Source organism: Phasianus colchicus, chromosome 3 (genome assembly GCF_987193195.1).
Source record: "Phasianus colchicus chromosome 3, bPhaCol1.hap1.1, whole genome shotgun sequence".
NCBI lineage: Eukaryota > Metazoa > Chordata > Aves > Galliformes > Phasianidae > Phasianus > Phasianus colchicus.
In genome coordinates, this window is record NC_143438.1 from 46,764,731 (window position 1) to 46,791,627 (window position 26,897).

The 26,897-nt window shown below is 40.4% G+C and overlaps 1 protein-coding gene across 3 annotated transcripts in view; it reads left to right on the top strand.

Annotated features, from left to right (window-relative positions):
* The window catches only part of DLGAP1 (DLG associated protein 1), a 374,951-nt gene that overhangs the window by 269,951 nt on the left and 78,103 nt on the right, over nucleotides 1–26,897 (top strand). For all 3 annotated transcript variants that reach the window (XM_090137415.1, XM_090137416.1, XM_090137417.1), the window contains 2 exons: nucleotides 17,351–17,528; nucleotides 19,753–19,993. In XM_090137415.1, the coding sequence (XP_089993541.1) occupies nucleotides 17,351–17,528; nucleotides 19,753–19,993 (419 nt within the window). The remainder of the gene's footprint in view (nucleotides 1–17,350; nucleotides 17,529–19,752; nucleotides 19,994–26,897) is intronic.

Genomic DNA, 26,897 nt, shown 5'->3' on the forward strand with positions numbered 1-26,897 from the left:
TTGTGCTTGCTCTCTTAATCATTGCTTGCCACAAAGAAACCAAAACATCATATGATCTCTGCTACTGCCATTTGCTAGTGTGAAAAATTATTTTTCTTGAAAACATCATTTCAGCAGCTACCAAGTTCCTGTGAGGGATTTCTGTGATGGCAGCTGAGTTGCATGGCAATTCCCAGCTCCCCTCTGCTACCCTAGCAGCATGTGCCCCAGCTGCCAACAGCTTGGCCTGCAGCAATGCCAGGGACTGCAGAAAGCACTAACTTGTTCTGTCACCCATGAATGCCTTCAGCAAAATCCAGAGCATCCAAATCCTTCCTTCTATTTCCATGGCAGCCATGCTTGGGTTGTGCCTGGGCAGCTCTGCTCTGTGACAGTGATGTATCATGATGAAGGCAAGCTCAGGATCTTTCAGGGCTAGTCCATAAATCTCTTCTGTTTTACATTTGACAATTGCTATTGCAAATCTACACTAAGCCTTCATTACTTTTACAGTTGAAACTGAAAATCTCCCTTTGAAAGATACTCCCCAGAATATTCTTAGTTATTACTTATGGCTTTATCACACCAAAATAGGCATAAATGAATAGATTGAAAAGACAGAAGTTTGCTAAAACTCCTTTAATAGTTAATGTTTGTTACAGTCTACATGACAAAAATTTAAAAAGGTAATAGAATGCAAAGTAATACGAGAGTCTCACTTCATTTATTATTTATGCTCCTTGCTTTTCAAAACTTAAAAATACTACTTTATTTTAATCTCATTTAGAGAAAAAAAAAATGCTTCTAAACATGGCATAAGTCTCAAAACCTCAGGTAACACTGATTTTTAAAACTACTCTGGGTGAAATGGTGTCAAACCATGAGGTCAAAAGAGTCAAGACTTCATCTTACAATATTTCTGTAGTGGTAATAGAAATTGTATTTATAAAAGGTGGAATTTCAGTGGTGGAAGTGTCACTTTTTGACTTTGAGAAGGTCATTTTCCTTATCCTGGTGATGTGTAGTCAACATGTCATTCCCCCATTCTCCTGAAGTGGTAATCAGAGATGTTAAAAATTTCAGAAATGTTGGCATTGTCTAGTTAGAGGAGCCCAATCTAAATGTCTGGTCATGAATTTGACTGTTGCAGAATCTTTTGGCCTCATATCAGTCACATGGCTCTAAGAGCTGTGAGACAACAGTGTTTTGGCAGAGATTTGTTGCTCAGACTTGCTTGAAATTCTGGTGAGTCAGGCTGTGCCACTGCAGTTGTTCAGTCATCAACTGTTGGGTAGAATGTAATTTCTGGCATAGCAATAACTCTGCCTATTACTTTTCTGAGATTGTTTGATTTGTGGCACAAATTGATTGCTGTTTGCTTGTGAATAACAAAGGAATTTGAACTGATAAGGAATGGATGATGCCATATTCAGTGTGACTGATAAGAGTTGAAGTGAATGTTAGCATTGTGACATTATTTTTGTTGTCCTTTTCCTTCTTTTCTTTACTCCTGTTTTTTTAAGTAATCCCTTAATAATTCTGAATCATGATCCTCAGTTCTGAGATAAGTGTCTACTCTCAATTATGAGCCAAGGTGTGCAGGAAGAATACTATGTTTAGACTCACTGTTCCGTCACACAAGAAAATAACTTCTTGACTATCAGCCATTTGTCTGTTTCCACCTTCATACTGATTATTTCTTTTTTCAATGAATTTCACATCTTTGGAAATGACAAGGGCATAGCATGCATTTATTGTATTTCTGGTCCTATTCCTGCTAAGATTTTCTTCACTAGTTATTTATTATTAACCTTTTTCACTTGTCCTATTACTAATATCATCACTGAGAGTCTTCCAAGGGTCTTAAGTCCCACAGACTCCAGGCCTCAACCAGAGCTGCTCTGCTGCTAACACTCCTGTGGTCTTCTCTCTGCATGCATTTATTGCCCAGAGGCATGAAGTTTGCACTGAAAAATGTCTCTGCCTGTCTTTATTTCATGGCTTTACACACAGTGACTAGTTTCACTCAGCTGTTTTTGGAGTTATTTTTTGGATAACTGGGTCTACTGCCCTTCTCATGACCGATGGCCAGGCAGTTCTTGTGCATGGACCCTGGTGCAAAAGCATGCCTCTCTCCTGTCATCTCTAATTGTCCTTTCTTCAGATTCATTATACCTTTGTGAGGACTGTGATATCTGTCTGTGTGTTTTGCCTTTGGCAAAAGATTCACTAGCCCTTGCGTACCAGTGAAATTACAAGTTACAGCTGTATTTCCTGCCACTGTTCTTGCAAGCAGGATGTCCATAGAAGGGTAGTCAGTTATTTAAAGTAATTAATTTCCTTAGAGGCAGCAACCAAAAGGACAGCAAAATGATCAATTTCAAAGTCATACAAAAAAACAATTACCTGAAAAGCTGTTTGTTTAAAAATAGGGCAGTAGTTTTGATGTTGATGTTGCAGAGATTGTTTGTCTTTCGGGTAGGTTTTCAGATTTTGTTTTGTCATGTACTTTCTTAGATGATGTATGTAGTAAACAATAAATAACACATACATAAAGAATCTTTATTTGTAAGAAGAATCTTTAAAGAGTAGGGTGAAACAAAATAGACCTGAGATGGATGCCAGTCCTCTGCCCTAACACTGGGCTGCCCAATGATCCCAGCACAGGCCTGAGACAGAGCTTTGGAGAGCATCTCACTCCTGGACTCCTCCAAATCTGCACTACGCTTGATGCTTTTTTTTTTTTTTTTTTTTATTCTAAAGCATGAGACTTAATATGGCACAGAAAAACGATTATGAGGCTGTTTCTCTTCAGGTTCTTGGGAATGCTAGGCAACTGGGATCTGAATTTTCAGTGCGCTGTTTACAAGTCTCAAGCATAGCATACAAAATCTGAGCTCTGGAGGGTGTGCTGGCTGTTATTTTTTTTCCTCTGAGAAAGTACATGTGAAGTTTTAAATGTCGGCCTCCTACCCAACACAACTGGATGATAACCTTAGCCATGAATTAATCAAGCTGCTTGTTAAAAACATTATCTTGCCAGCATTCTTCCAAGTTTTTTGTTGCTTTTCTTTTTTTTTTTCAATTCAGGCAAATCTAACAGCTTCTTCTGCCTTGAAATGATACACTAAGGTTAATTATAGTTCTGGAACACACTAAGGTATGATTTGGCTGCTTGGGTACAAGAAGAGCATGAGCAGTGCACCTGGAGTGAGAACTTGGCTTGCAGTGTTCATGTAGGCGTGAGCAGAGCCAAGCAAGCGCATTGCCCTGTACTCACCAAGGTGCTTGGGGAGAGCTCCATTATATTGCACAAGGCAGAAGCTGCATCTTCTATGTATTTCCTCACTAGTGCTCCCCACAACTTGTGAATGCTGCTCTTTGGAGTAGCAGTAACTCATGTTGCATTTTGCTGTCTGTTTAAATCCATACCTACAACCGTCCCATTTCTTGACACCTCTCCCCCTCTCTTCCTGCCATCCAGCCCACACCCATTGCTAACATATGTCCCAGAGGTGGCTCAGATGCTTTCACAGGGGGTAGATGACAGCTAGTCAGCCATCTCTCCAGCTAATCCTACCTCTCCCCATTCCTCTGTGCCCTACCCATGCATGCTAACACATTGCTTCCCACTCACTTCTCTATAAAGGGAATTTGTTACCCTTCACACCATAGCAGAAGGAAATCTTAAAATGTTTTTTTTTATCCCATAGGGAAGGCCTTCAGGGCTAGGGAAAGATATTTTAATATATCTCAGAGACAGAGGTGCCATGGAATAGGCTGCATAGAGAAGTGAGCTCACAGGCTGACAATTACAGTCTGACTGGGTAGCGGGGGTTCCCACTGCATCCTCTGTGCAAGCCTATTCCTGGAAAACCTGTGAATTTGCTGATGGAAAGCCATTTGGGAGGCTGTGAGGAACACTTGTCTCTGTTCAGCTCTCATTTCTCCCCTTTGGATAATCAAATAATAGAATTGTCCAAGTTGAAAGGAACCCTCAAAGGCTATCTTGTCCCACTTCCTTGTAATAATCAGGGAGACCCACAGCTAAATCAGATTGCTCAAAGACCTGTCCAGCCTGACCTTGAGTGTCTCCAAGGACGGGGCATCCACCACCTCTCCAGGCAATATGTTCCTGTGCTTCACCACTCTTACTGTAAAAAAAAAAAAACAAAACAAAACAAACAAAAAAAAAAAAAAAAAAAAAAACCACCACCTTCCTTGTATCCAATCTAAATCTCTCCTCTAAAGAGGAGAAGAGACAGTGACATCAATAGTCTTGTGCTGATGGCAACCCAATCCACTGAGAGTCAGGGACAGAAAAACCCATCTGATCTTACATAGGAGCTGCTTCCTGCTTACTGCCCCAAGATTTTAATGAGACCTCAGAGCTCACAACAGTAATAATTTTTGAGCTTTCCATACTATTTTATGTGTAACTATTGATTAATCTTCTCCTGCTGAGGCTAAAGCTAGTATTTAGAAGGGGGGAAGGGAATTGAGCCCATTAATGTAGGCAGAATTTGTCTAAGTAGAGGGGAGAAAATGCCACTCAGATTTTTCCCCTTGACAGACCTTCAGCAAAACTCAGGATCTGATTAACTGAATGTGTAGCAAATGCCTAATTAATTCCTTGCCTGCCTTCAGATAAAAAACAACTTTTTACTATTTTCTCATTACTGATTTGTTCTCATCACTGAATAGTGAATAGCTGTACACACAAAAATCTGCCTTCTGATGTCAGAATTGCATTCTTACTGCTATAAATGGATATTTAGCATAGCTATCTGTAGTGAAACAAGCAAGATTGGTAATACAAGCATTGTATAGCGTAAGTGCATTACTGTGCTGGGCTTTTCTTTATTTTCTGCTTTCAAATACCTTCACTGTTAAAAAATGTGAAAGTAACTTTTTTTTAGCAAGTTGCCCATTGCTGAAGAGAAGGACAATTCCTTTTTCAACTGCAGTGCTGACCTGTCCTTTCTAGTCACCAAAGAAAGTGCTTCCCTTCATGAAAAGCACATTAAAAAGCTTTAAATCCTACCACTTCTGTAATGATGTGATGAATGCTGTGAAAGCAAATTGCTCTATGAATCCTAATTAATTGGAACTCAGGTCCACAATTCATCTGGGCTGTAAAAATCAGAATATATTCTAAGGGGTAATAGATGTGTTGTATTTTTTTATATCCTTTCTGTTTCTTGAGCCCTTGAACTTTGTGTGCTTCCTTCACCAACTGTGAAAACTAGAGGGTTTTTCCTTTAACTGAAAAGATTTTTCAAGCCTCGTGAGGGGAGCTTAAAAAAAAAAAATTAATGTATTGCAAAAGTGTAATAAATTGCTATCTGTGGCAGCACTACATTATTCCTCCCTCTAGTGGCTGGCTTGCTCCAGGGAGAATAACCAGAGCTCTTTATTAACATCTCATTGAATTATTCCATTAGCTTAGTTACTGGGAACTTATGTTTTTCAGACTAACATCCTCCAATGCCCCACCCACTTGCTAATCCTTGGTGCCCTTATATACATGGCCATGACTGTGTGCCATGATCAGCCTTGCCGTTTTTCAAGGCCACCTTTCTGTGGTGTTCTCAAGCTTTTCCAGTCCCTTCTGTACATCACATGATTTCCAGTAGCAGTCACATACATGACCCCACTTCTTTAGCATTTCTGTGGTTCCACATGGTACACTGCACCAAATCCAAGCAATTTAACACAGCTGATCTCTGATGCATGTTAAACTGAACAAGTAAATTTGAAGCAGCTTCATTTGTCCAGTCACGGTCCAGTCATGGGGACTGTTCAGACAGCAAGCTGGGTATGACTGCTTTCTCTGCCTATCAGGGTGTGCCTATGTATTTCTGAATGCCAATGGGCAGCTCGAGTATATACATGTCATTACGAAAGATCCTATATTCCCTTGTGGGTAGTTCAGAAAAACAGAAAGGTGCTGCAGGCATGGAATGCCTTACCTACATAGTCCAACAAACAAAATTGGATGGTTTGTCAGATTGGCACATCACAGGAGAAGCCCAAGTCTTGGAACTGAACAGTGCTTCTGAAGTGGACCTGTGAGTGCAACACAGAGACACTGTCAGAAGGTCTTCTGCCTGTTGGTCTGACAAGAAGAAATGGGATTAGTATACATTACCAAGACTTAGGTTTTTTTCCTAATCAAGATGAAAAAAATCTGAGTGGTAAAAATAGTTGCTGCATATACAACAAACATTCAAGGAAGAGCTCGTTTGAGGAAGAAAGCACCTACTAATGAAGCTCAATTAAATTAACTTCACAGCAAAATTGCAGCCTCCCCTCATAAGAACCATGAGGCTCAAGAAAGCAATGAAGGTTCCATCTTCCTTTGCTCAGAATGGGCATTTTATGTATTAAACTTTTCTGTAACTTCAGTAGGCTGCAGAGATTTTCAGAGTTCTGTATTTTCTCAGCAAAACCATTGACTTGAGATGTGTTTAAACTGTCATACAGTCAGAAATTGTTCTCATTTAAAAATTCATTTCTTCTAAAGTACCTTTTGACCATCACACTGAGCATTCTTTACTCTTTATTGTTCAGCCACTTTGCTTTGCATGGAGTAGCTGTCTCTGGAGCTGAACTTTATTATCTCAGTCATTCTGTCTCTTTTGCCTCCAGTAATGCAATAAAAACATGATGCTGCTATTCTTTTCCATCAGAGAACCTCAGTCATGTTTGCTAACTTTAATTCAGCATCATGAACCCACCTGAGAGGTGCTGTAGGGAAGTATTAGCGTATCTGTTTGCCAAGCCTGGGATTTTATATGACTTTCCATCCAGGTCACAGCAAACTTCTGTCAGCATCAACATCTGAACTCATGAATCACAGTCCATTGTCCATAGTTTTAAGTGCCAAGAAGTGCTTACTTATTCTGGAAATTTTAGTTTTTAGGGTTTTTTGTTATGGTGTTTTAAACAAAAACAAAGATATCTGCATGTTTTCACTTGAGCAGTATAGAGGGCCATCTGCAGCTTCACCGTGTAACTTATCATTGTATTTTGGAAAGGAAATGGTGTTTATCTCCTTCACATGGTAAACAGGACTCTGATTTATATGGGATGAGTGCACAGTTAATTAATCAGTCCTTTGTGATGAACAAGTTTTATTCATTTTCCTAAGCAAATACAGGAATTTGGGTGCTTTTCTTTCATCTGACTTCAGAGGACTTAATTTTTTTGAGTTTTTCACTGGAAAAGAGCAGCGTTCCAATTAAGCAAGGCACACTTTTTAATTCTGACAAATATGTATTTGAAAATACTTCAGAATGCCAGTTGTTACAGGTCAAGATGCCATTTGACTTCCTCACGTATTAAGGGTTTTCCTCCTTTAGAATGCGGTGCATGAACCCTTTGAATATCTTCCACCCTGAAGAGGATCCACTTTTCAGAAATATTTTTTCATTCTTATCAACTTCATCTGAATCACCACCCTTGACATTAATAGCATGATTAGCAGCGCCATAACTGGTTCTCTATTTCTTAATCTCAGATCCAAATAAATGTTTCAGAGTATTCAATTTTCATTGAATTAAAAGATAACCATTTTAAATAATTGTGGGAAAAAGTCCCTTTCAATCTCCAGCTAGATTTAGCATTATTGTGCAAGCTTCTCAAGGTATTTTTTTCCTTTTTTTCTCTCATAGCCCAAATTATAATTAATTCTGCTTCATTGGGATACACTGTGGAAAAAGCTTGGCCAAAGAATAGCTTATAACACATAAGGGCTCTGTTTTGTTGTTGTTTTTTTTAATACTAATGCATATAAAAATACATCTTAAGCGGCATTTTAAATATTTGAACGTTCTTCTTATAAGAAAAGTTTTTCTAATGGATGTAAACTGCAGACTTCCTGCTGGAGGTTTGCAGTGGTTTGATCCTGTTTATAAGCACACTTATGAACCAAGTTGTCCAGATAGTGATATATTTCACATGTACCTGAAATACTCAGTTACCACTTCACGCTGCATCTCAGTACAGCAGATGGATCTTTCCTTAACCACTACAAAGACTTTGGAATGGAAATAGTGAATTATGAAATAAATATAGACAGCTAGATTTTTTGTATTATCTGGATTTCTTTCAAGGGATTTCTTTTGAAGTGAAAGCAGCTGGAGGGAAAGTGGTAGTGGCTTCTCTTTGCTGAGGAATAGCTTTGGTAAAGTTATGTGGAGGGAAAGTCTCCCTGCTCCTGGGGCATTGCTATGGCTGTGATGATTGGAGTAAAAGGGAAAATCTCCTAGAGCAGGAGAGACTGCAGCCCAGACAATCAGCAGAGGATTTGTTAGAAGCCCCACTTCACACCGTTATTTTTTTTAATTTACTTGCATTCTAGATATCACTTCTGGTAAAAACACAGAGAAAAATACTTCTAGCTTCTTTGGTATGACAAGAGAAGCTGCAGGGTTTTATCTTAGGCAGTGGTAACACCCATCTGAACAGTTTCTCCCCTGACAGACTTTTTTAATGGGAAAAGACAGCTGCAGGTCACACCTGAGCTTCGAGCTGTGCTCATCCAGACACAGCTTGAGAAACCCGCAGTGAAATTATGCAGGAGGTTACTGCTCTGTCTTCTCACCCCCCTTGCAAGCCCCTCTGCTGTCAGGAGAGGCTGGTGTTCAAGCCAGACATCAAGTTGACTTGGCATTTCAAGTCAACACTTCCCAGGTGTCTGCAGAGAAACAAAACATAGTAAGTCAGAATTACTTGTCTGGAAAATAAGAAAAAGCAGTCTTCAGGTGCTTTAAACTGCTTAGTGTTCTTCAAATAAAAACCAGCTAAAGTAGAGGATACCAAAACAGACATTTAGTGAGAGTACACGTATAACCTTTGTAAATGGCATCAATAGAAAAGAGAAGAGAAAACCCACAACAAGCATCTGTATATATTATAGTGCAATTCAGCAGTTTGCAGGTGTTACCAAAATAGTCACATAGGGTGCTTGTCCATGGATTGAATCTTCCTTCCTCAAACACTGTATTGGAGGTTATGCTGTTACTCAATGATATGAGGGTTAGCTCAGCCTCTTAGCTTAGTTGTATTTGGTATTTTTCCCTCCTCATTGCTTCGAGATGCCCTTGCTTTTCAGAGTTTCTCCAATGCTTTTGTTCTGTGTAGCACATCTGTACAGCTGGTGTTGAATCTGCATTTTTTTTAGTAGGCATCTGAAAATTTTGAAACGGCAGAAGACTGAATAGGAAGTGAGAAAAGCTGTCTCTGTAATACGAATTTTTGGGAAAACACAGGTGGCTGCTTATTCATGTAAAGGTGTTGCTGAAATGGTGCTGACTTGCAAAACTGAGATGTGTTTCGATTATCAGTGGGAGATGTTGATACAGATCTAGTCTGAGTGTTGGGGAATGTCTTTCTGATCAAGGTGTATTGGAGCAGATGCCTGCAGGCTCAAAGCCATGCAGTGCACAGGGATCATCGCCTGGTTACTGCTCCATGTGGAGCTGGGGATGATCACCCCTGAAAATGTGCACTGAAGAATAAAGTTTGACACTCAACAATTTTTTTTTTATTTTTATTTTTTATTTTATTTTTTATTTTTCTGGAAAACATCACCTATAGGTAAACACTAACCAATATCATGTCAGTTCAGCACAGGAATATGTTCACTTTTGGGAAGTCTGCCCAGAAGATCTTTTTGAGCTGAGCAGGATGCTATCCTCCCACTCCTGGGAGCAAGCTGGTCCTTTTGCAGAAGCCATGGTGCTAAGCAGAGGGCTGTGTATGCAGCTAGCTCTGCAGGAGCCTGGGTGACATTCCTGAAAAGCAACAGCTTTCTTGTTATGGTTTGGCAGAGAGCTGCACTTCTTGGGTTTTCCCAGTGGCAGAATTAATCAGACTTTCAATGGATGAATGAGGGAGACCTAAAAACTCAATTAGGCTGTAAGGTCTGAGCGTATGGAGACCAGGACTTTTATAGAATAACACAAGGATTGAGATGGGAAATATCTTGGTTCCAGTTACCCTGGACAGCCCTCTATCTGTGTTCTAACTAGGAACTACCGAAGAAATTCAAACTTTACTGTTTGCCCCGAAGTACAGATCTGCAAGTGTGCAAGAGGATGTTTTGCCTGTGTTAGCAGTCACCTGAGAGAAGGAGAGAAATGACAGAATGATTTGATGCACTTATGATAATAGCTGCAATTAAAATATTAGGGTCAAGTGGTCCATGTCCAATGCCAAAAGCTGTGCCTGTGCAGACCTGGTGGCATCACCTGCCTTACTTGAAGAGACTGCCCTCACACGTTCGTGGGTTTGGCTTGTGAAGCAAAGTGCTTGACTTAAAAAGTGAGAGTTCCCAGACTGCAGATGACTTAAATCTCACTAGAGGGAAGTGGTGGCATAAGTCACCAGGAACATGGTGTGATGTGGGATCAGAGGGGTGAGCTGAGAGGAGAGGACAGTGTCTTTTGTGACAGAAAATAGAGTGGAGAGTTCTTCAAAGTACAGCTGTAGGAGTTTAATGGAAAGAGGGGCTGGGCTGTTGGAGGGGATTTGGAAGAGCAGGCCCTGGTGCAAATGAAACATCTGTGCTGCCAGAGAAGGATCTCTCAGAAACCCACAGAAGAGCCTGGTGTTACGTTTGATGTAGGTTCAGAGATGTTTTCCAGAAGAAAAGGTCTCTAAAATCTATTTGAGCATAGATTTGGTAAGGTTGGTAATAGGAAAATGAAGCCCACAGCTTTTCTCAGTGGGTCTTCTGAGAGGAAAGCTGCTCTTGTCAAGGTGAGCTCTCTCAGAGATGTTAAATCTTACCATGCTAGGTGTGGCATATCTCTTCTAGTGTAAATAAAAACTGCATGTTGTACAGTAACAGCTTACCCTGGCATCACTGAGTTGAGCTGGTTCATTGGGTTGAGCTGTTTCTACACTTCAGCATCTCTTCTCACCTTCCAGAGTGGAAAAGCAGAATACTCGCAACTGTTACCCCCACACACACCCCTATGTGGGAATCAACACCAGTGTGTAGACCAGATTTCTGATTAAAGAGAATTGTATAATGTGTGTCTGCATCATCTTCCATCTGCTCTTGCCAACTCAGTTGCATATGGCACAATGTATCATTTTCGTGCTATGCTTTATTCTCTGACCATGTCTAGAATGCATGGGGATGATTCAGCATGTCAGTGGCAGGTGAAAGGATCCTTCAGTTCATCAGCCTGTTCTTTTGACTTTATGCAGTATCTGAAAGGATCTTTGAATTAAAGGAAGATCCTTGTTTTGATGTGTGTTGATAGTTTTTATGCAGCAGTCAGCTTTGTTTGGTAACATTTTAGCCCTGACAAAGGAGCGAACATGGTCATACAACATTATCCCCTATCTTCATTTTAAAAAGAACCAATTCCCAACCCTAAGCTTCAATGTCTTTTGAGGTTTCCCTCTCATGAAATCCCAAAGAAGTGGTATCATGGCTGATTCTGAAGCTGGCAGTAGCTCAACATGCAGAGTTTGAAAGGCAACTGTGCTTGGCAGAAGCAAGTGCTTGAGGGGAGGAGGAGGAAGAAAAAGAAAAAGAAAAAAAAAAGTTGATCCAGTTCCTGTTGTCCTCTGTGAAACAAATAGAAGATCTCTGGCAGAACACCATATGCTTACACAAAAAAACTGCAACAGCTGGATATAGACATGTTAGAGAGCTGTGTGATGCTACACTTAGGGACTTCTCTGAATTGTTGGTTTTTTTCTAAATTGCTTTCTTCTTTAGCCCTACCAGCTTCTGTAAAATCAGGCAGAAAGACAAATACACAGTCCCACAGTTTCTACCTCTTCTTACCTGGTGGTATATCGTCTGCATGTCCCAAATATCTTTGTGATATGTGCACATTTGTCCGTGCAGTAAGGATGCCTTATTAATGACATCTCTTATAATATTGAAGCAGATGCCAATTTGGGGTAGATAATGCTGAATTGCTCTTCAGCAGATGTTCTTTTTTCAGTTGTCTCCAAGTTTTAAACTTTTCTTTCTCCCACTTGGCTCTTTAGCAACCCACTAAGGACTTGAGAGGATAACTTATTTTTGTAGCTTCAAGGTAGAAAATTCCCATGAGGAGATTCACTCGATCCTAAACAAAAACAGAACCAGAGATCTTCAGAAGTCAGAAAAAAAAAAATCTCTGGCGAGGGGAGAAGATGCACAGAAGTGTTTTCGTACTGCTGTTGTCTCTGTCAGTAGCATGACAGCCTTTTGTACACTGCACTGAGAATGCAGCAGAACATGGGTGCCAACATGATTAAATTACCCCAGGCTGCTGATCCATGTCATGGCTGGAGTCGGATGGATGCACTTGAATGACTTTGTTCTGTACATGTTCTTCCCTGATGTCCTTAAGTGTTTGCTCTATGTCAGACTGCAGTTATTCTTTCTTCTGGCAGAACCAAAATGCAAATGAAACAAATCACAGATGTATACTGGGCAGACCCAGTAGTCAGGCTGGAGGTGGGGTGTTCAGCCTACGGTAATCAAGCCTCCGGGAACCAGGCTGTCCATTGAGTTGAGAAATTGAGTAATAGTGGGGAGTTGTACAGTTGGGCTGGTTTTCTTGTTGTTTGGCTTGGTGTGTGTGATGTGCTTCTGGGGACTTTTTGTTTGCCTGAAGGCTGGCTTTAGTACACTCCTTTGCTACCTTCCAGAGGTATTCAGGACATATTTCTACCCCTACCTATAGCAAGAGGGGGGGGAGGGGGGGAAGAGAAGTGTGGAACTAGATGATCTTAAAAGTCCCTTCCAATCCAAACTGTTCTATGATTCTATGAGTTTCCCTTTATTCTGCTTTGTCATTTTGTGTTGGCATAGCACCATACCCAGCTGGCACAACCCTGTGCTTTGTGCTATGAATCTGAATGCTGAACTTGAGGAAGAGAATCTGGTCTCAGGAATATTTTTCCTTACAGCACTTTTTCCTGTTATGTTATACATCTAAGCTAAGGGGATGCAGCCACTGTCAGTCTAGTCTCTCCCTGTCTTCATTCAGAAATGAAGTGTTGCAAATGAAAGTGTTTTTCTCAAAAAGCACATCTATGACAGCCTTCCTAAATGAAAAGAAAATATTAAAACCTAAACTTGCCGATTCTTGTAAACAGGGAAATCTTTCTTGTCCTCTTTGTCATTTCAAAGCCATTTTCAAAGCAAAGAAATTCTTCAAGGAATACATTTAAGCCATTTCATTTTTAACCTGCTAAGATTATTTTATATCCTTTAATATATATGTGAATTAGCTAAATTTCAGACAGAATATATGAGTCAGAAACAACAAGGCAGTTTGTAAAGAGAATTTATGGCTATTCTTCACTCCTCGCTAATCCTGGTGATCATCTGAGAAGGTGATTGAAAGAATGTATGTTGCAACGGTGTTAGAGGTGATTATGTGTGCATTTTAAGTCCTTTCATTTCTACACCTGAATGAAAATGAGAGACTCAATCTCAGTATGCCTGAAAGGTATATAGAGCAGAAATCAAAGGGAAGTATGCAGAGGCAGCTTAAATATTTCCTTTGCACATCTATGTGATCTTCTGTTTTAGATGATTAGCTAAAACTTATTTTCTGCTTAAATTAGTGCTCTTCTCCTTGTAAGACCACCTCACAGGCTTTCAGTTGTGTTTTGCTTTCACAGGTGGAATACTTCAAACTTTCTTGAGGTACAGTGTCAGTCAGAGACTTTGGCCTTCCTTCACCCAGGGGAGCCTATGTTTCTCACCAGGACTCAGCAAACATCTAGGTTTGGTGTTAGAAAAAACATCTCCAAATAGCAGTAAGGCAGTGGTACAGGCTGCCCGGGGTTGTGGTGGAGTCACCGTCTCTGAAGGTGTTCAAGAAATGTGTAGATGTTGCAGTGAGGGACATGATCAGCAGGGAAATATTGGCGGTGGGTGGACAGTTGGACTGGATGACCTTGGAGGTCTTTTCCAACTTTGGTGATCCTGTGAAACCTCATTTCCACCCACCTCAACATAACTTTTCTAGTCAGTCCCGTTGAGCTCCACAGGAGGGACAAGCAGGGTGTAAGGTCCTGGGAAAGGGCCTGGGCTCTGAATTCAGGACCACTCTTGGGTGCTTCTCCCACATTACACAAGCAAGCACTGCAGCACAGAAATGATGCAGCACACCAGAAAAGGTCATTGAAGAGGTTCAATAACTCACATCCTCCTGCCAATTAATATATCTAATGCATGGAATCCCAAAGTCTGAGTCCCTTGCCTATTACACTAAGTTGTGGAAATTAGGATGGCACCAAAAAAAAAGTTTAGGTAATGCAGAGTAAAGAGAATATGGAGTTGAACCTGTAAGAAAGAATAGGTTATTTTCATTAGCATGTTTTAGGTAATAGAAACTCTGAAAACAATAAATTAGACATTCAGATGTTTTCCTATTGTACATAGCCATACTCCTGACTGAACTGAATGATTTCAAAATTCAGTGGCCTTTCAGCTTTTCATTGGAGTGTACTATAGAATATAGTGACAATATATTACACAGATATACACAGAAGATAATATTAATCGTCATAAATGGAAACCTGTGGATGTTTCTTCGTCTGTGCTTTAAATTTTTATCTCTTCCCCATTGCTACATCTAGTGAAGCAGTGATTGTAGCAATCGGTAAGCAGGAAGCCACCTCCTCCAGTAGCTGCCAATATCTTAGTCAGGTTTAAACAACAGATGGGAGATATGCACAGGCTAAAATAAGTGTCCACCTGTAGAACGTTGTTCTAGATATTGTTCTAGATATGCACCAAACTGGCAGGTCATATATTCTGGAAGAAAAGTACTGAGAGAAAGGAGGTAGCTGTACTGACCACCCAGTCTGAAAAGTGTTTTCTGTCATGGATGTATGCTCTTGTTTTCTGCAAAGTTGGGAAAACATTCTTAAGCAATGCAAATACATGTGAAAAATGAATTTCTATACCTTTTATGGATACTTTCCATGACAGTGGTAGTAGCATCTGTGCCCTGGGTGCAACAGCAAAACCTTGCTGCCCTGCGTGCCTTCACCTTGATATAGTGCTTCCATTTTTTAAAGGGCACCTGCTTCAGCACTTGCAAATTTCTGTCTGGCACTATCTGTGCACTGAATTTTGCAATGTACTGCAGTTTATTCTTGTGAGCTCAGCTAATCAGTGAACAGCGACAGCCCCAGGTGACACGTTTGACTAACTGGCAGCTAATCAAGCATATTTGAATTTTGCATGTCACATACTGGCAGCAAACTGTTCACAACATATTCATGAAGTACATTTTGAATTAATTTAAGAAATGCATTTCAGGCAACGCTGATCAGTTTACAGATCTGCAAGGAGTGAGGAAGCTTGCATGCATCTGAAAAAATAATGTCTGTTGAATTATTCATTCTGTCTTTTTAAGTGTTTTATTCTTTTTATTTCTATATTTCTATCAACCAACAGACAGGATTCTTTGTTTTTCCAAGAGATCTATGGTTGGTGTTAGTTATAAAAATGCTGTAGCTGGCAGCGTTTTGTAATGGTCGTTTTTTCATCATTTTCTCTTCGTTCTTTTGAGTCATTTGAAACATTACTGATTCTGACATCTAAAAAGCTTTCTGCTTTTTACATGTGGAATCAAATGGCTTAAGGAGTCAGAGCATATGCAAACGGCTTCTGTGAGTATTGCACTGCGCACCCACTGAAAATGGCAAGCAAAGGATATATCTTTGTGATAAAAATACCTGGTAATTAGTATAAGTTTACATATTTTTATTAGGCAGGTAATTAGCAGCCAGACAATGAAGTATTTCAGAGATGGCCTAGATTTTATTACTGCATTGAGCCATTCAGAAATAGGCCCAGTTGCTGAACTACTTAGGTGTGCAATTACACAATGGACTTGTCCTCCTAAAAATACATTGACAGTTACCAGAAGTGTGCATGTCACTGGGAAATTGTTCATACTAATAGCCATCATTAGCTACTTGAATGCAAAATATCTGCAAATGCTTGACGAATTAAACATAAAATGGATTCTCTTCTTTCAGGTCAACTGGGTATGCATTTCTAAACATTAGCCTTTAATTAGGTTACAAATATTTTATTCATATACATGCAAGTATCCATGTAAGATATGACTTTCAAAATGTAAAATTTTGTCAATTTAGTGTGTTGGCTTTGCAATACTTGGAGAATATTGTAGATATTTCAATACAAATACCCTTTCAATACATTATCTCTTCATTGTTTAAAAAGATATATCCCAAAAAAATTTGTATCGTAAAAAAGACATAAATCACTTTTTTTGTGACTCACATTTTTATGGGTACCTCAGACTGTGAAGACAACACTTACTGAGCATCTTCAGAGGGTAAAACATCTCACAAATAGAAAATTGTATTTAAATGTTATGAGCCTTGCTGGCTGACTCCTGAGTATTGCAGTTTGTGCACATTACTTACACTACTACTTGTCCATCTCATTTGTCACTGGTATTGTAAAGATGGGGGTTGTTTCCACTTCAGAAACACAACTGTGGTTTTCACACTTCTAAACTGACATCAAGTCATGTAAAGCTACTTACCTGGTCTACATTTTCTCAGCTTGCACCTTCAGCCAGCATTAAAATATAAAATTAAAGCACATCAAATTCAACCATGATTGGAATGATTTTCCTGAGTTAAGCTATGCTGTGAAGTCATTTTGCGTGTTGCGGATGGTCTGCCTGCACTGTTTGCTCATATGCCCTTGAAGACTCCATTCCTATTTAACAGGAACATGCATGAGTCACAGAGCCAGGTCTGATCAATACCAGCCTTTCTGAGAGAGGAACAAGCACTTAAAAAAAAATAGAACCTCTGGCCACATCAAGAAGTGTTTGGCAGGTGTGTTGAGGTTACTACACACAGATTTAGTCTCAGGCCACTCCTTTCCTCACCATGTTCTCTGTCTGATTTTGGTGGTTGCAGCATTCACCTTCTTCTATTGCTCTCACCTCAATGGCTCCACTTGGTCTTTTAAAACCTAAACATGAAGTCGTTTCAGTGTCATTGCTCCTCTCGTCCCACATGGTGAAGTTTTTATTGGGGTATGTAGCTGCCACCATAAATACAACGTAAAATTTTGCTGTGCTGCTCTCAGTAAATAAAGTTATGTTACCATTCTGCTTGGGCATGGTTTACACGTTGCTTCTCTCTTTCCACCAAATGAAAGAGATTAGTCCAAATAAAAGTGCTGACACTACATAGCATTTGTATATTTATGAAATAAGGATAACAACCAAGTACTGCTGTCCCAGTGAAAAGCACTTGCTTATCCCCATTTCTGGTGAGGCTATTTGTGTTTGATGAAATATGTTTTTTTTCTTTCTTTCTTTTCCTGCAAACCTCTCAGGATATCCAGCGAACACTCGCCAAAGCTTCAGATCCGGAGCCACAGTTACCTGAGGGCAGTGAGTGAAGTCTCAATCAACAGGAGCTTGGACAGCCTGGACCCTGCAGGGCTGCTGACATCTCCCAAATTCCGCTCACGCAATGAGAGCTACATGAGAGCCATGAGTACCATCAGTCAGGTGGGTGCATGCATGGGAGACCAGGGCATCACTCACCAGACCAAGTAGAAACTCTGTTTTGCTTAAAATAGACTCAATCTATTGCAGGCTACATGCTTTCAAAACATTTACATTTATTTTTTTAAAAAAAAGTTTTCTCACAGTTTTGTTTGTGAGAATGCAGCATCTGATAATGCCATAGCCTTCCTTTTGCAAAAGGATGACTGGGACAATATGCAGTTTGTTTGAAGGAGAAGCAGTCTGATCTTTTATTTATCTTTTCCAAAAGCAGGTGATCATCAACAGTGTCTTTATACTTGTGTCTTAAGGATCTGGTCTGAAATCAAATTCTCTGAACATCCCTCAAAAAATCATGTAGAAGCTCCTTATAATGCTAAAAGAAAATGAATTCCACAGTATTTTGTATTTTACAATTCTTACAATAATATTATATTTTCAAAGCTTTTGTTATCCTGTTGTATACATTCTTATCCCTGAGTGCCTCTGAACTTTTCACCCTCGTAGTGCAAGTATCGCAGAATATATTAAGTGCAAAGGTCTGCTTATCTTATTGACCTGAAGTTCTGTTAGGCTCTTTTGTGTTCATTCAAAACCAGAAGAACAGTAAGTCCCACTGTGACTCATTCAGTTTATGAATTTTTACATTATAAATTAGCCTCTCCTTGCCTACAATATGCTTGTTCAGTTAATTTGGCCAGGGACAGATCTGAAAGAAGTGCAAAAGTGCCAGCATTTCACAGGGCAGTGGGCCAGTAGTTCATCTGCTAAATCCTGTAGCTCCTTGGTATGACTTTTGGCTTGTTTGCTTAAGTGCATCATTCAGATAAATCTCTTGGATAAAATGACTTTGTTAAACAGGTCTAGAAGCATAGCAGACAGGATTTGTGATGCTGTGATTCCCTTTAACACTGGGATGTCAGATCACCGAATGTCAAAAAAAAGCAAGTGATGTTATTGATAGTAAGACTTCATCTGTAATAAATGTATGGGCCATTCAGTATGAATTTCTAGTTTGAGTTTCTGTGATATTCTATCTTTGGACATTGTAGCTTGAGAGTATTCACCTGTGTATAATGTAGTGAAGCACTCTACATAAGGGCTGATGCTCTAGCAGAAGGGTTAGGATGTATCTAAGAGAAGCAGCATGGAAATGAAAGTCTCAGAGGAAACTACGTGAACATTAGGTTAGCTTGCTTATTTAGCTGGACATATAGCTCTTAGACAAAGCTGTCTGCCAAAGAATTAGTGCCATTTGTCAATATGAATAAGAAAATATTTTTTAAAGTCTTAATTCAGAAATGTTTATGCAGGGATATCACTGTCCTCCACCATTTTAGAACTGTTCTGTATAATATACTCTCCATGATATTTCCATACTATTTTAAGCAACTTCCCAGTGATAAAACAATATATTCTACTTTTTGAGATTCCCTTTTTCGTTTATGTGTACAAATTACTTGGCATAATGCTTTCCTTTTTAAGAGCCATCCTAATTTTTCTCTGTCACTCTAAGTCTTACTTTCTGGAATGTTGGCTTTTTACATGCTTGAAAAATAGCAAAACCCTTAAGTGATGTTTTTGTGTGCATATTTCCTACAGTGATAATCATTATGCTTTAATGCCAAGCTCAGGGCTCAGTTATGAGTTCAGAAATATGAGCATCCATTCATATATAAGCACAGATAAATGATTTTCAGGTTCACAAGATCTGCAGCAAAGCTGCATACCTTTAACTGTTCTTGAACTTGTGTTGAGTGGAAGTCTTTGTCACCACCTAGTGTATGCTCCACAAAGGGTCTAAGGTTTCCCTGGTGCATTTCAGCTCTCAAAGGAGTCGGCCAGAGTATGTAGTTATACAAAGATTTCCCCCCTGCAGCAAAGCTCCTTCCCACACCAGCCTCCTCTTTCCCACTGTTTGTTACTGTGTCTGCACTTGGGCTTTCAGCCTCTCAGCTCTGTCACTGTCACTGCCTTTGGCTTGCATTGATTGTCCCAAGGTTAAGCTGACCTTTATTGTTTTCAGCCACCAAAGAAAGTGTGATTTTTGTTTTTCAGTGTAATAATAATTGTCACAGCTTCGTCTTCCTGGGGTGAGGAAAACCAGGCACTGATATGGAAACTCCCAGCTTCCCACTGATCTTGGCTGGAATAGAGGGCTGAAATAAAAATCTCTGCATAAAACCTCTACTTTTTGCATGCTGAACCTGATTATCTTTGCCCACAGGTGAGTGAGATGGAGGTGAATGGTCAGTTTGAGTCCGTCTGCGAGTCGGTGTTCAGTGAGCTTGAGTCTCAGGCAGTGGAGGCCCTGGACCTGCCAATGCCGGGCTGCTTCCGTATGAGGAGCCACAGCTACGTGAGAGCCATTGAGAAGGGCTGCTCCCAAGATGATGAGTGCATATCACTGCGGTCTTCTTCTCCCCCGCGAACAACCACTACAGTGAGGACCATCCAGAGCAGTACTGGTGAGTAACAAGATGGGAAATGGCACAGGAATGACAAAAATGAAGGTACCTTTCTATGCAGCTCCGTCAGGTCAGCCATCAGATCTCTTCCAGACCCAAACTTGTAAGTCTGTTTCAGCAGGGAGCTGGATAGAGTAATCAGCTTGAAACTAGGTACAGACCCAGACTGATGCTGTTGTGTTGTTTACTGTGTCTGAGCTAATTTATTCTGTGCTCAGAGCACACAGAAGGGAAGTCCAAGGTCATATCTCCTCCCACTCTCATCCCCAGAAGAGCAGTGGCAATTTAGCAAGGCTGAGTAAGAAGGCTGTGGGCTAGCAGCTCTGCTGGCTTTCACCAGCAAAGGAGGGTTCCACTGCTGAATTTTGCTTTGAAAGATGTTGTGCTTTCTGTAAGTTGGAAGTTACTGGATGTGGTGATTAATGGCTGGTACATCTCTTCAGTTGTATTATACGGTTGGGAATGAAGGAGAAGTCTGCAAGCCAAAACATGCATGTTCACACCTTGTTGTTACTCCTACAGCAAAAATGACTCGAGCCTGGCAAGAAGGAGAGGTTTGGATCTAAATATGAGAGATACAAGCACTTATCAGGGTTGCTTTTCTTTTGGAAATAACCACGATGAATTCCAGATACTGATGACAAAATTAGTGCTTTGTGGGAAAGAAAAGCAAATCAGAAAACAAAATCCAAATCCACCTCTTGTATTCAGAACAGCAAGAGGCAGGAACCATCCATGCATGTGCTCTCTCTGTCAGAGAATAAGGGATGGCATCTTTCTTCCAGCTCCCCTGCTTTATGCAAACTTCATTTACTATTCATGTACTCTTCATATTTATAAGTAATATTTACTATTACAGTTTTTCACTGTGCCCGCTATCTCTCTTCCAGGTTCTGTAGCTTCTGTTTTCTGTATTCTAAACTTTTGGTTTTTTGTCTTCTGTCTTCCAGCTGCAGTTTTTTGTACATTGCAGGTTCCTAATCTCTCATTCAAGTCTTTTTATAAAGCCTCTTGTCAATTGGTTTATGTCATCAAAGGATGCCTTCAATTCTTTTAACCAAAAATGTTCAGCTTAATTCATGATTTTTCTAAAAGTAACAAGTCTAAGTACTGTTGGAAGTACATTGGCAATGCATCACAGGCATCAAAGCATTCTTAACAAATGCCTCAGAGGAGTTCTCATCTAATTCACTAACCATTAAGAAATAGCGTTTGTCTGACAAAATTTCTTCTGCAAAAATAGTGCTTGTATGCATGAAGGGTTTGCACCACACTACAAAGACAGGATTTACATAGGGTGTGTGTTACTTCATTGCAGGGCTTTAGCTTGTGTCAAACGTTCTGAGGCAAAAGCTGAAGGATGGGGGGTTTTCAAGGATTTCCATTTGTGGATCACCTTGGCCGTCTCAGAGTGGCTCTTCATTTTTTTGTGAATCATTTTATTAGTTTGGTTTTTTTTTTAAATAAAATAACTGTTCATTAATCCATGAGACAGTAACTTTAACCTTTATTTAAGAGTTTGTGTCTGTCACTTAGAATAACAGTACCCCTGTTTGGGGATGCATGGGGGGTATGAATGGGGTGTGTAAATGGAAAGGGGGCTGTATGCACCAGCCAAATGTGCTTGGAAAACCCATAAGAGGAAAATATTTATTGTAAATTGTCTCTGGTTCTTGCTGCTTTTTTGTAACACAATTACAGAGTTCTGATCTCTTCTCTGGGTAGCTGGCTTTATTAAAAAATCGTAGGAACAAGGCTATGTTATTGAAAAATGTAATCCACTGGGTCTATCTCGCGTTACTGCTTCTGTAGACAGCCCCTTCAAACCCAGAGAGATAAGTGATTTGCAGCTCTCTCCTTGGACATCCATAGAGGCATTAAGAGACTGCTGCAGATACATTTTCTGCTGTGGGAGTTTAACTGAGTTATGTTTCTCATTTTTTTAATTCTTGGACTCCCAAGGGCCCATGCTTTGCATTGGTATTTCAGACAGCTTCCCTTTTATTACCTTACTTACATTCCTTCATCCATTTAATGAGGATTAGTGCTGAATTAACTCCATCCAAAAACATCTGTATTGACTACCTTGCTGTTGCCTGTGACTGGGAAAGCAATCCTAGGAAAGACTTCTTTGATTTCTATTAATATTGGCCTCAATAAAATAACAAATTATATGGCAGTGAGGCAGATATAAAGAAAGAAGGAAGATAACTGTCTTAACTCTACTAAGGTGATGTTTCAAATGCTTGTGTGGGAGACATAGAGGATAACTATGATCTAAAGTATGGATTTAACATCCCCTAATGAGAGAGCTGTCCTTTGGCTCCAGAAACACCTCTGCCTGTTCAGCCAAGGGAGGTTTCTTTCATCAGCATTGGATCTTTCCTCAGGGACTTGACTTCTCATTCACTAATGCTCAAAGCTGTGATCATACGCTAATAGTGAGAATTTGTTTGACTGCTGGTAGTACAAGAAAATGCCAGCATGATGGCAACTGAAGAGAAAAAAGGACTACATGCCCACTGCATTCAAAACTATTCCTCCAAAGAAATGGCCCACAGACTTCCAGGGCATCTGAATAAAAATACTGAACTAGTGTGTGCTACAGTGGTAGCTGGCTTACCTTTTACCACATAGGTTTAGTTCTAAAATTAGTGGCACACCATTATCTCTTGGGTTCCTGGAGATGTGCTCAACCAGCTGGTCGCCTCTGTGGCCTGCTCTGATCTTCATGCGGCTGCAGCAGCATGGTGAGGTGACTGCACCTGGCTTCTACATGCAACTGGGAAAAAGGTACTTCATTCATAAGGCAGTCTTGTAGGCTAAATATCTTATTAAGAGAAGGATTATGAAATTGAGAAGAGAAAATGTGAGTTTACCATTTCATGTGGTGGTAGAAACACCTGGGAAAGAAGTGCCCCATCACAGCCTTACCATGCTGGTGGGCTAGGAAGTTGAAGAGGTCCAGCCATCCCAGCTGGCCCCACGCTGCCATTCTGGCCTCAGAGCTGGGCTGTGCAGGCTGAAAGCTCCCGCAGCCCCAGGGTGCTAGCATATGTTGTGCAGTATAGCCTGCGCTCAAAGTTACGACCCATATCATTTGGGCTCTTCAGAGGAACTTAATGAGGTGTGAATTAGTATGTAATTTGATCCCTGGTTATTTGCAGATGCCACCATTGTAGTTGAAACTCTTCGGCCAGCAGATTTCAGACACTAAACAGACAACATTTTAAGAATTTAAAACGCTTTTAAATCATTTCAGTGTGCCTAAAGAATACAGTGATTAAGAAACAATAAAATTTTAAGGTAGTCTAAAGAACATCTCCTGTCTGACTTGTACAATGTAGGAAAACCTTGTATATCCCGTTTCTAAAGCATGCCTGTGCAACCATGCACTCTCCTTTGCAGCACAGATAAACCATGTGATGTTGTGAGGGCTCAAGCATTAGCATATCTGGATGCAAATACATAATTGAGACTGGATATGTTTACATTGCAAATGTCACCTCTGTAGCTGAGCTCAAGCAATAATATCAAGAAATAATCTGCATGGATTGCAATAGGCATTTTTCAATATCTAATTTATGTATACTTAGATAAACAGAAATATCAGAATTATCTGCAGCAATGCCATCTGGTGATTCTCAGTAATATTACACTTCAGATTAAAAGCAAGGCAAACAAAAATCCCGAGGAAATCATGCTGTGCAGCCAGCAGGTTAGAGAAGGACTGAGAGTTATCGCAGTGTATGCTAATTACGGGGCTTCGGCTGAGCAAGCTGTTCTCCTTCCGTTCTCTGGAACATCTGACCAAGAGGGGTCAGGTACTTTGTGGAAGATCTCTAAGGGGCTGCCTAGCCAACTGGGAAAAAAAGTGCAAATGGCATTAAAAATAGACTTGTGCCAGGCGGAATTCAAGAATAAAATCAAAGCCTGCGGAGAAGGATGCTGGAACTGACTGTACCCCAGCTGTGTCCAAGCTCCCTGGGACTCCTCGGGACTGTCTTTCCAAAGACCGTTCTGTCCAAAAAGAAGCAAGGAATGAGGATTTCAAATTTGGTTTCCAAATGAAGCCAGGGTTGGTTTCTGGATTTGTACTAAAAATGAAGGTAGCTCTGCAGAAAGCCTGAAGAAATACAATGAAATTAAGACCTTCTGCAGATGTTGAACCTAAAAATAGATTTGGAGTGTTAGAAAACTGTTTGACAAAGAATTTATATGGTTCATTTCCTCTGTTTCCCTGAGTAATCCTGACATGCAGTGTGCCTTTGGATCCACTATCAAATTGCTTAAACCAGCACTTAAGAATGTTTTCCTTTACTAATGAGGAGCTGACCTTGGAAAAGAACACTGTTTCTAATTTCAGAGGCATCTGACTGTAGCTTGAGCAGGTTTCATCTTCTCTATCCCAAAAGTCGGCTTTATGAATTTTAAGTTCCACATCACACATGCACACACACGCACGCACGCATACACACACACAAGATGTTTTTGAAGCTGGTGGAGGCTTTTAATGAGAAAAACTGAGAACGCGGCTCTTGCTGGGAAATTTCTAACTGACTTGAAGCATGATGCTGGCACTCATGGAAACTGTTCTGATGAAAATTGCCTGAGACAGGGGCAGGGTTGAGATATGAGAGTCAGCCCTGGAAATGTTAGCTGTACCCAAACACTTGGCAGGTTGGTTTGCGTGCTGTGTAATTTTATGCTGAGGTTAGGAACTGAAATAAGTCTGATAAATTCTGTTTTACCTTTTGGGCGTACAGAACTCTGTGACCTGGAAGATGGGATTACTGGAATAAATATTACATGGGTCCCTACTTGAGAAATGCTTGGCAGTTACAGCTGTTTGCCATTTAAGCAGTGTCAGGCATTGGGATGTATTATACCAATTTTTCAACTTCCACCCTCATTCTGGTTCTTTTCTCTGACTACAATACTGAATTTAATCTTTAAAATTCTTTAAGTTGCTTGGACTTGTGTTGAGACACTCCCAGGACTTGGAAAGACAGCCTTAAGCATTTAAAACTGTGATCTTAAAATGTCATGAAGAACTGTGCTGGTCTTACTTTGTAGACATCTCCAGAAGCAAAAGACAATTGTACTTTTGTTCAGATAACACCCATATGGTTGACTTCGCCAGTTGTCCTTGTATGTCTCCAAAGATAAAAATTGCACAATGTTTCTAGGCTGCCTCTTCCAACACTGAACTACATTGCAGCGTGAATTTCTTTTTCTTAAAAATAACTAGAATTTCCCTTGTGCAACTTGTGCCCATTATCTCCTGTCCATTTTTTGTGCGTATCTGACAAATGCATGACTCAGCCTTCTCCATAACCACTCATCCAGTAGGTTCCTCACAGCCTCCAGACTGACAAATCTACCTTTCAACCTGTATGGGTACATCGTGCTCCAGACCTCCTGCCTCTGTCAGTGTCCTCTTTGTGCCGGGACTCTTGTACTGAGAGTGCCATACCGGGTACAGATCACAGATGTGTTCTCACCAGCGCACAGCCTCCCTCAGACTGCAGGCTGTGCTTTGGCCAAGATTGCACGTCAGATATCCTTAGCACAAGGATATAGTGCTGACTGTCCTTCAGCCTGCTGTGCTGTGGGACCCTGCCAGCTTTTTCTGATGCTGGGAATAGAACAGCCATCAGACTTGTAGGTTAGACAGTGTCCAATGAAGCAGGAAAGCGCATGCTTTTTTTTGAAAAGAAGGAAATATTTAAGAGAAATCTATGTCATTTGATCAAAAGATCTTTTAAGGAGGAAGCCTATTGGCAGCACAAATAGAGGAAGATGCAGCGATTAGTTACATGAAATGTTTCGTTATTTATTAGTATTGTTTTAACAATTGTGCCAAGATGAAAAATACTTTGGATATCCTTTGCATATTTCTGAGTGGAATGTGCCTAAATATAGTGCCTAAATATATTCTGCAGCTTATCAATATCTCTTGGTTATGTTGCACACACAAAATTGATAATCATTTCACATCATTTCAACCTTTTAGTCAGCAATGGTGAGGCACACCTCAAGAATTGTGTTCGTTTTTGGGCCCCTCGCTGCAAGAAGGGCAACGAAGCTGTGAGGGTTCTGGAGCACAAGTTTTATGGGGAGCGGCTGAGGGAACTGGGATTGTTCTGTCTGGAGAGGAGGAAGGTCAGAGGAAGCCTTATTGCTCTCTACAACTCCCTGAAAGGATGTTGTAGTGAGGTTGGGGGTTGGCCTCTTCCTCTAGGTAAGGGCAATAGGATGAAAGTTAATGGCTTTAATTCGCATCAGGGGAGGTCGAGGTTGGATATTAGGAAACATTTCTTCTCAGAAAGAGTGGTTGGACACTGGAACAGGCTGCCCAGGGAGGTGGTGGAGTCACCATCCCTGAAGATCTTCAAAAAACGTTGTAAATGTGGCACTGAAGGACATGGATTGGTGGACAGCATTGGTGGTAAATGGATGGTTTGACTAGATGATCTTAGTGGTCTTTTCCAACCTTAATATGATATGATATGATTTTATATGATGACATGACTCAACTTGCGTTGTTCTCCCTTTAGCAGTACAGATTGAATAAGGGCTTGAGTTCTTCATGGATGTTATAAGGTGTACCACTATCTGGGTTGTCATAGGAGGGTCCAGAGGCCCAGTTAGATGGAGACTTCTGTTGAACAACAGTGAGACAGTTCTGTCCCACCATATTGCCCCTCACTACTACTGGTACATAGGTGCTTTAGGCACCCGACCTGGAGCCAGCAGCTGTGCTCATCCCAGTATATTAAAGTATCTGAGTGTTCACAAAATATACGGAAAGTTATTACAAGTCATATAGTAATTTGAAAGTTGCTGTGTTGTCAAAGTAACCATGTCTAAAGTCTCATTAGCTGTGGTGTCACTCACATCT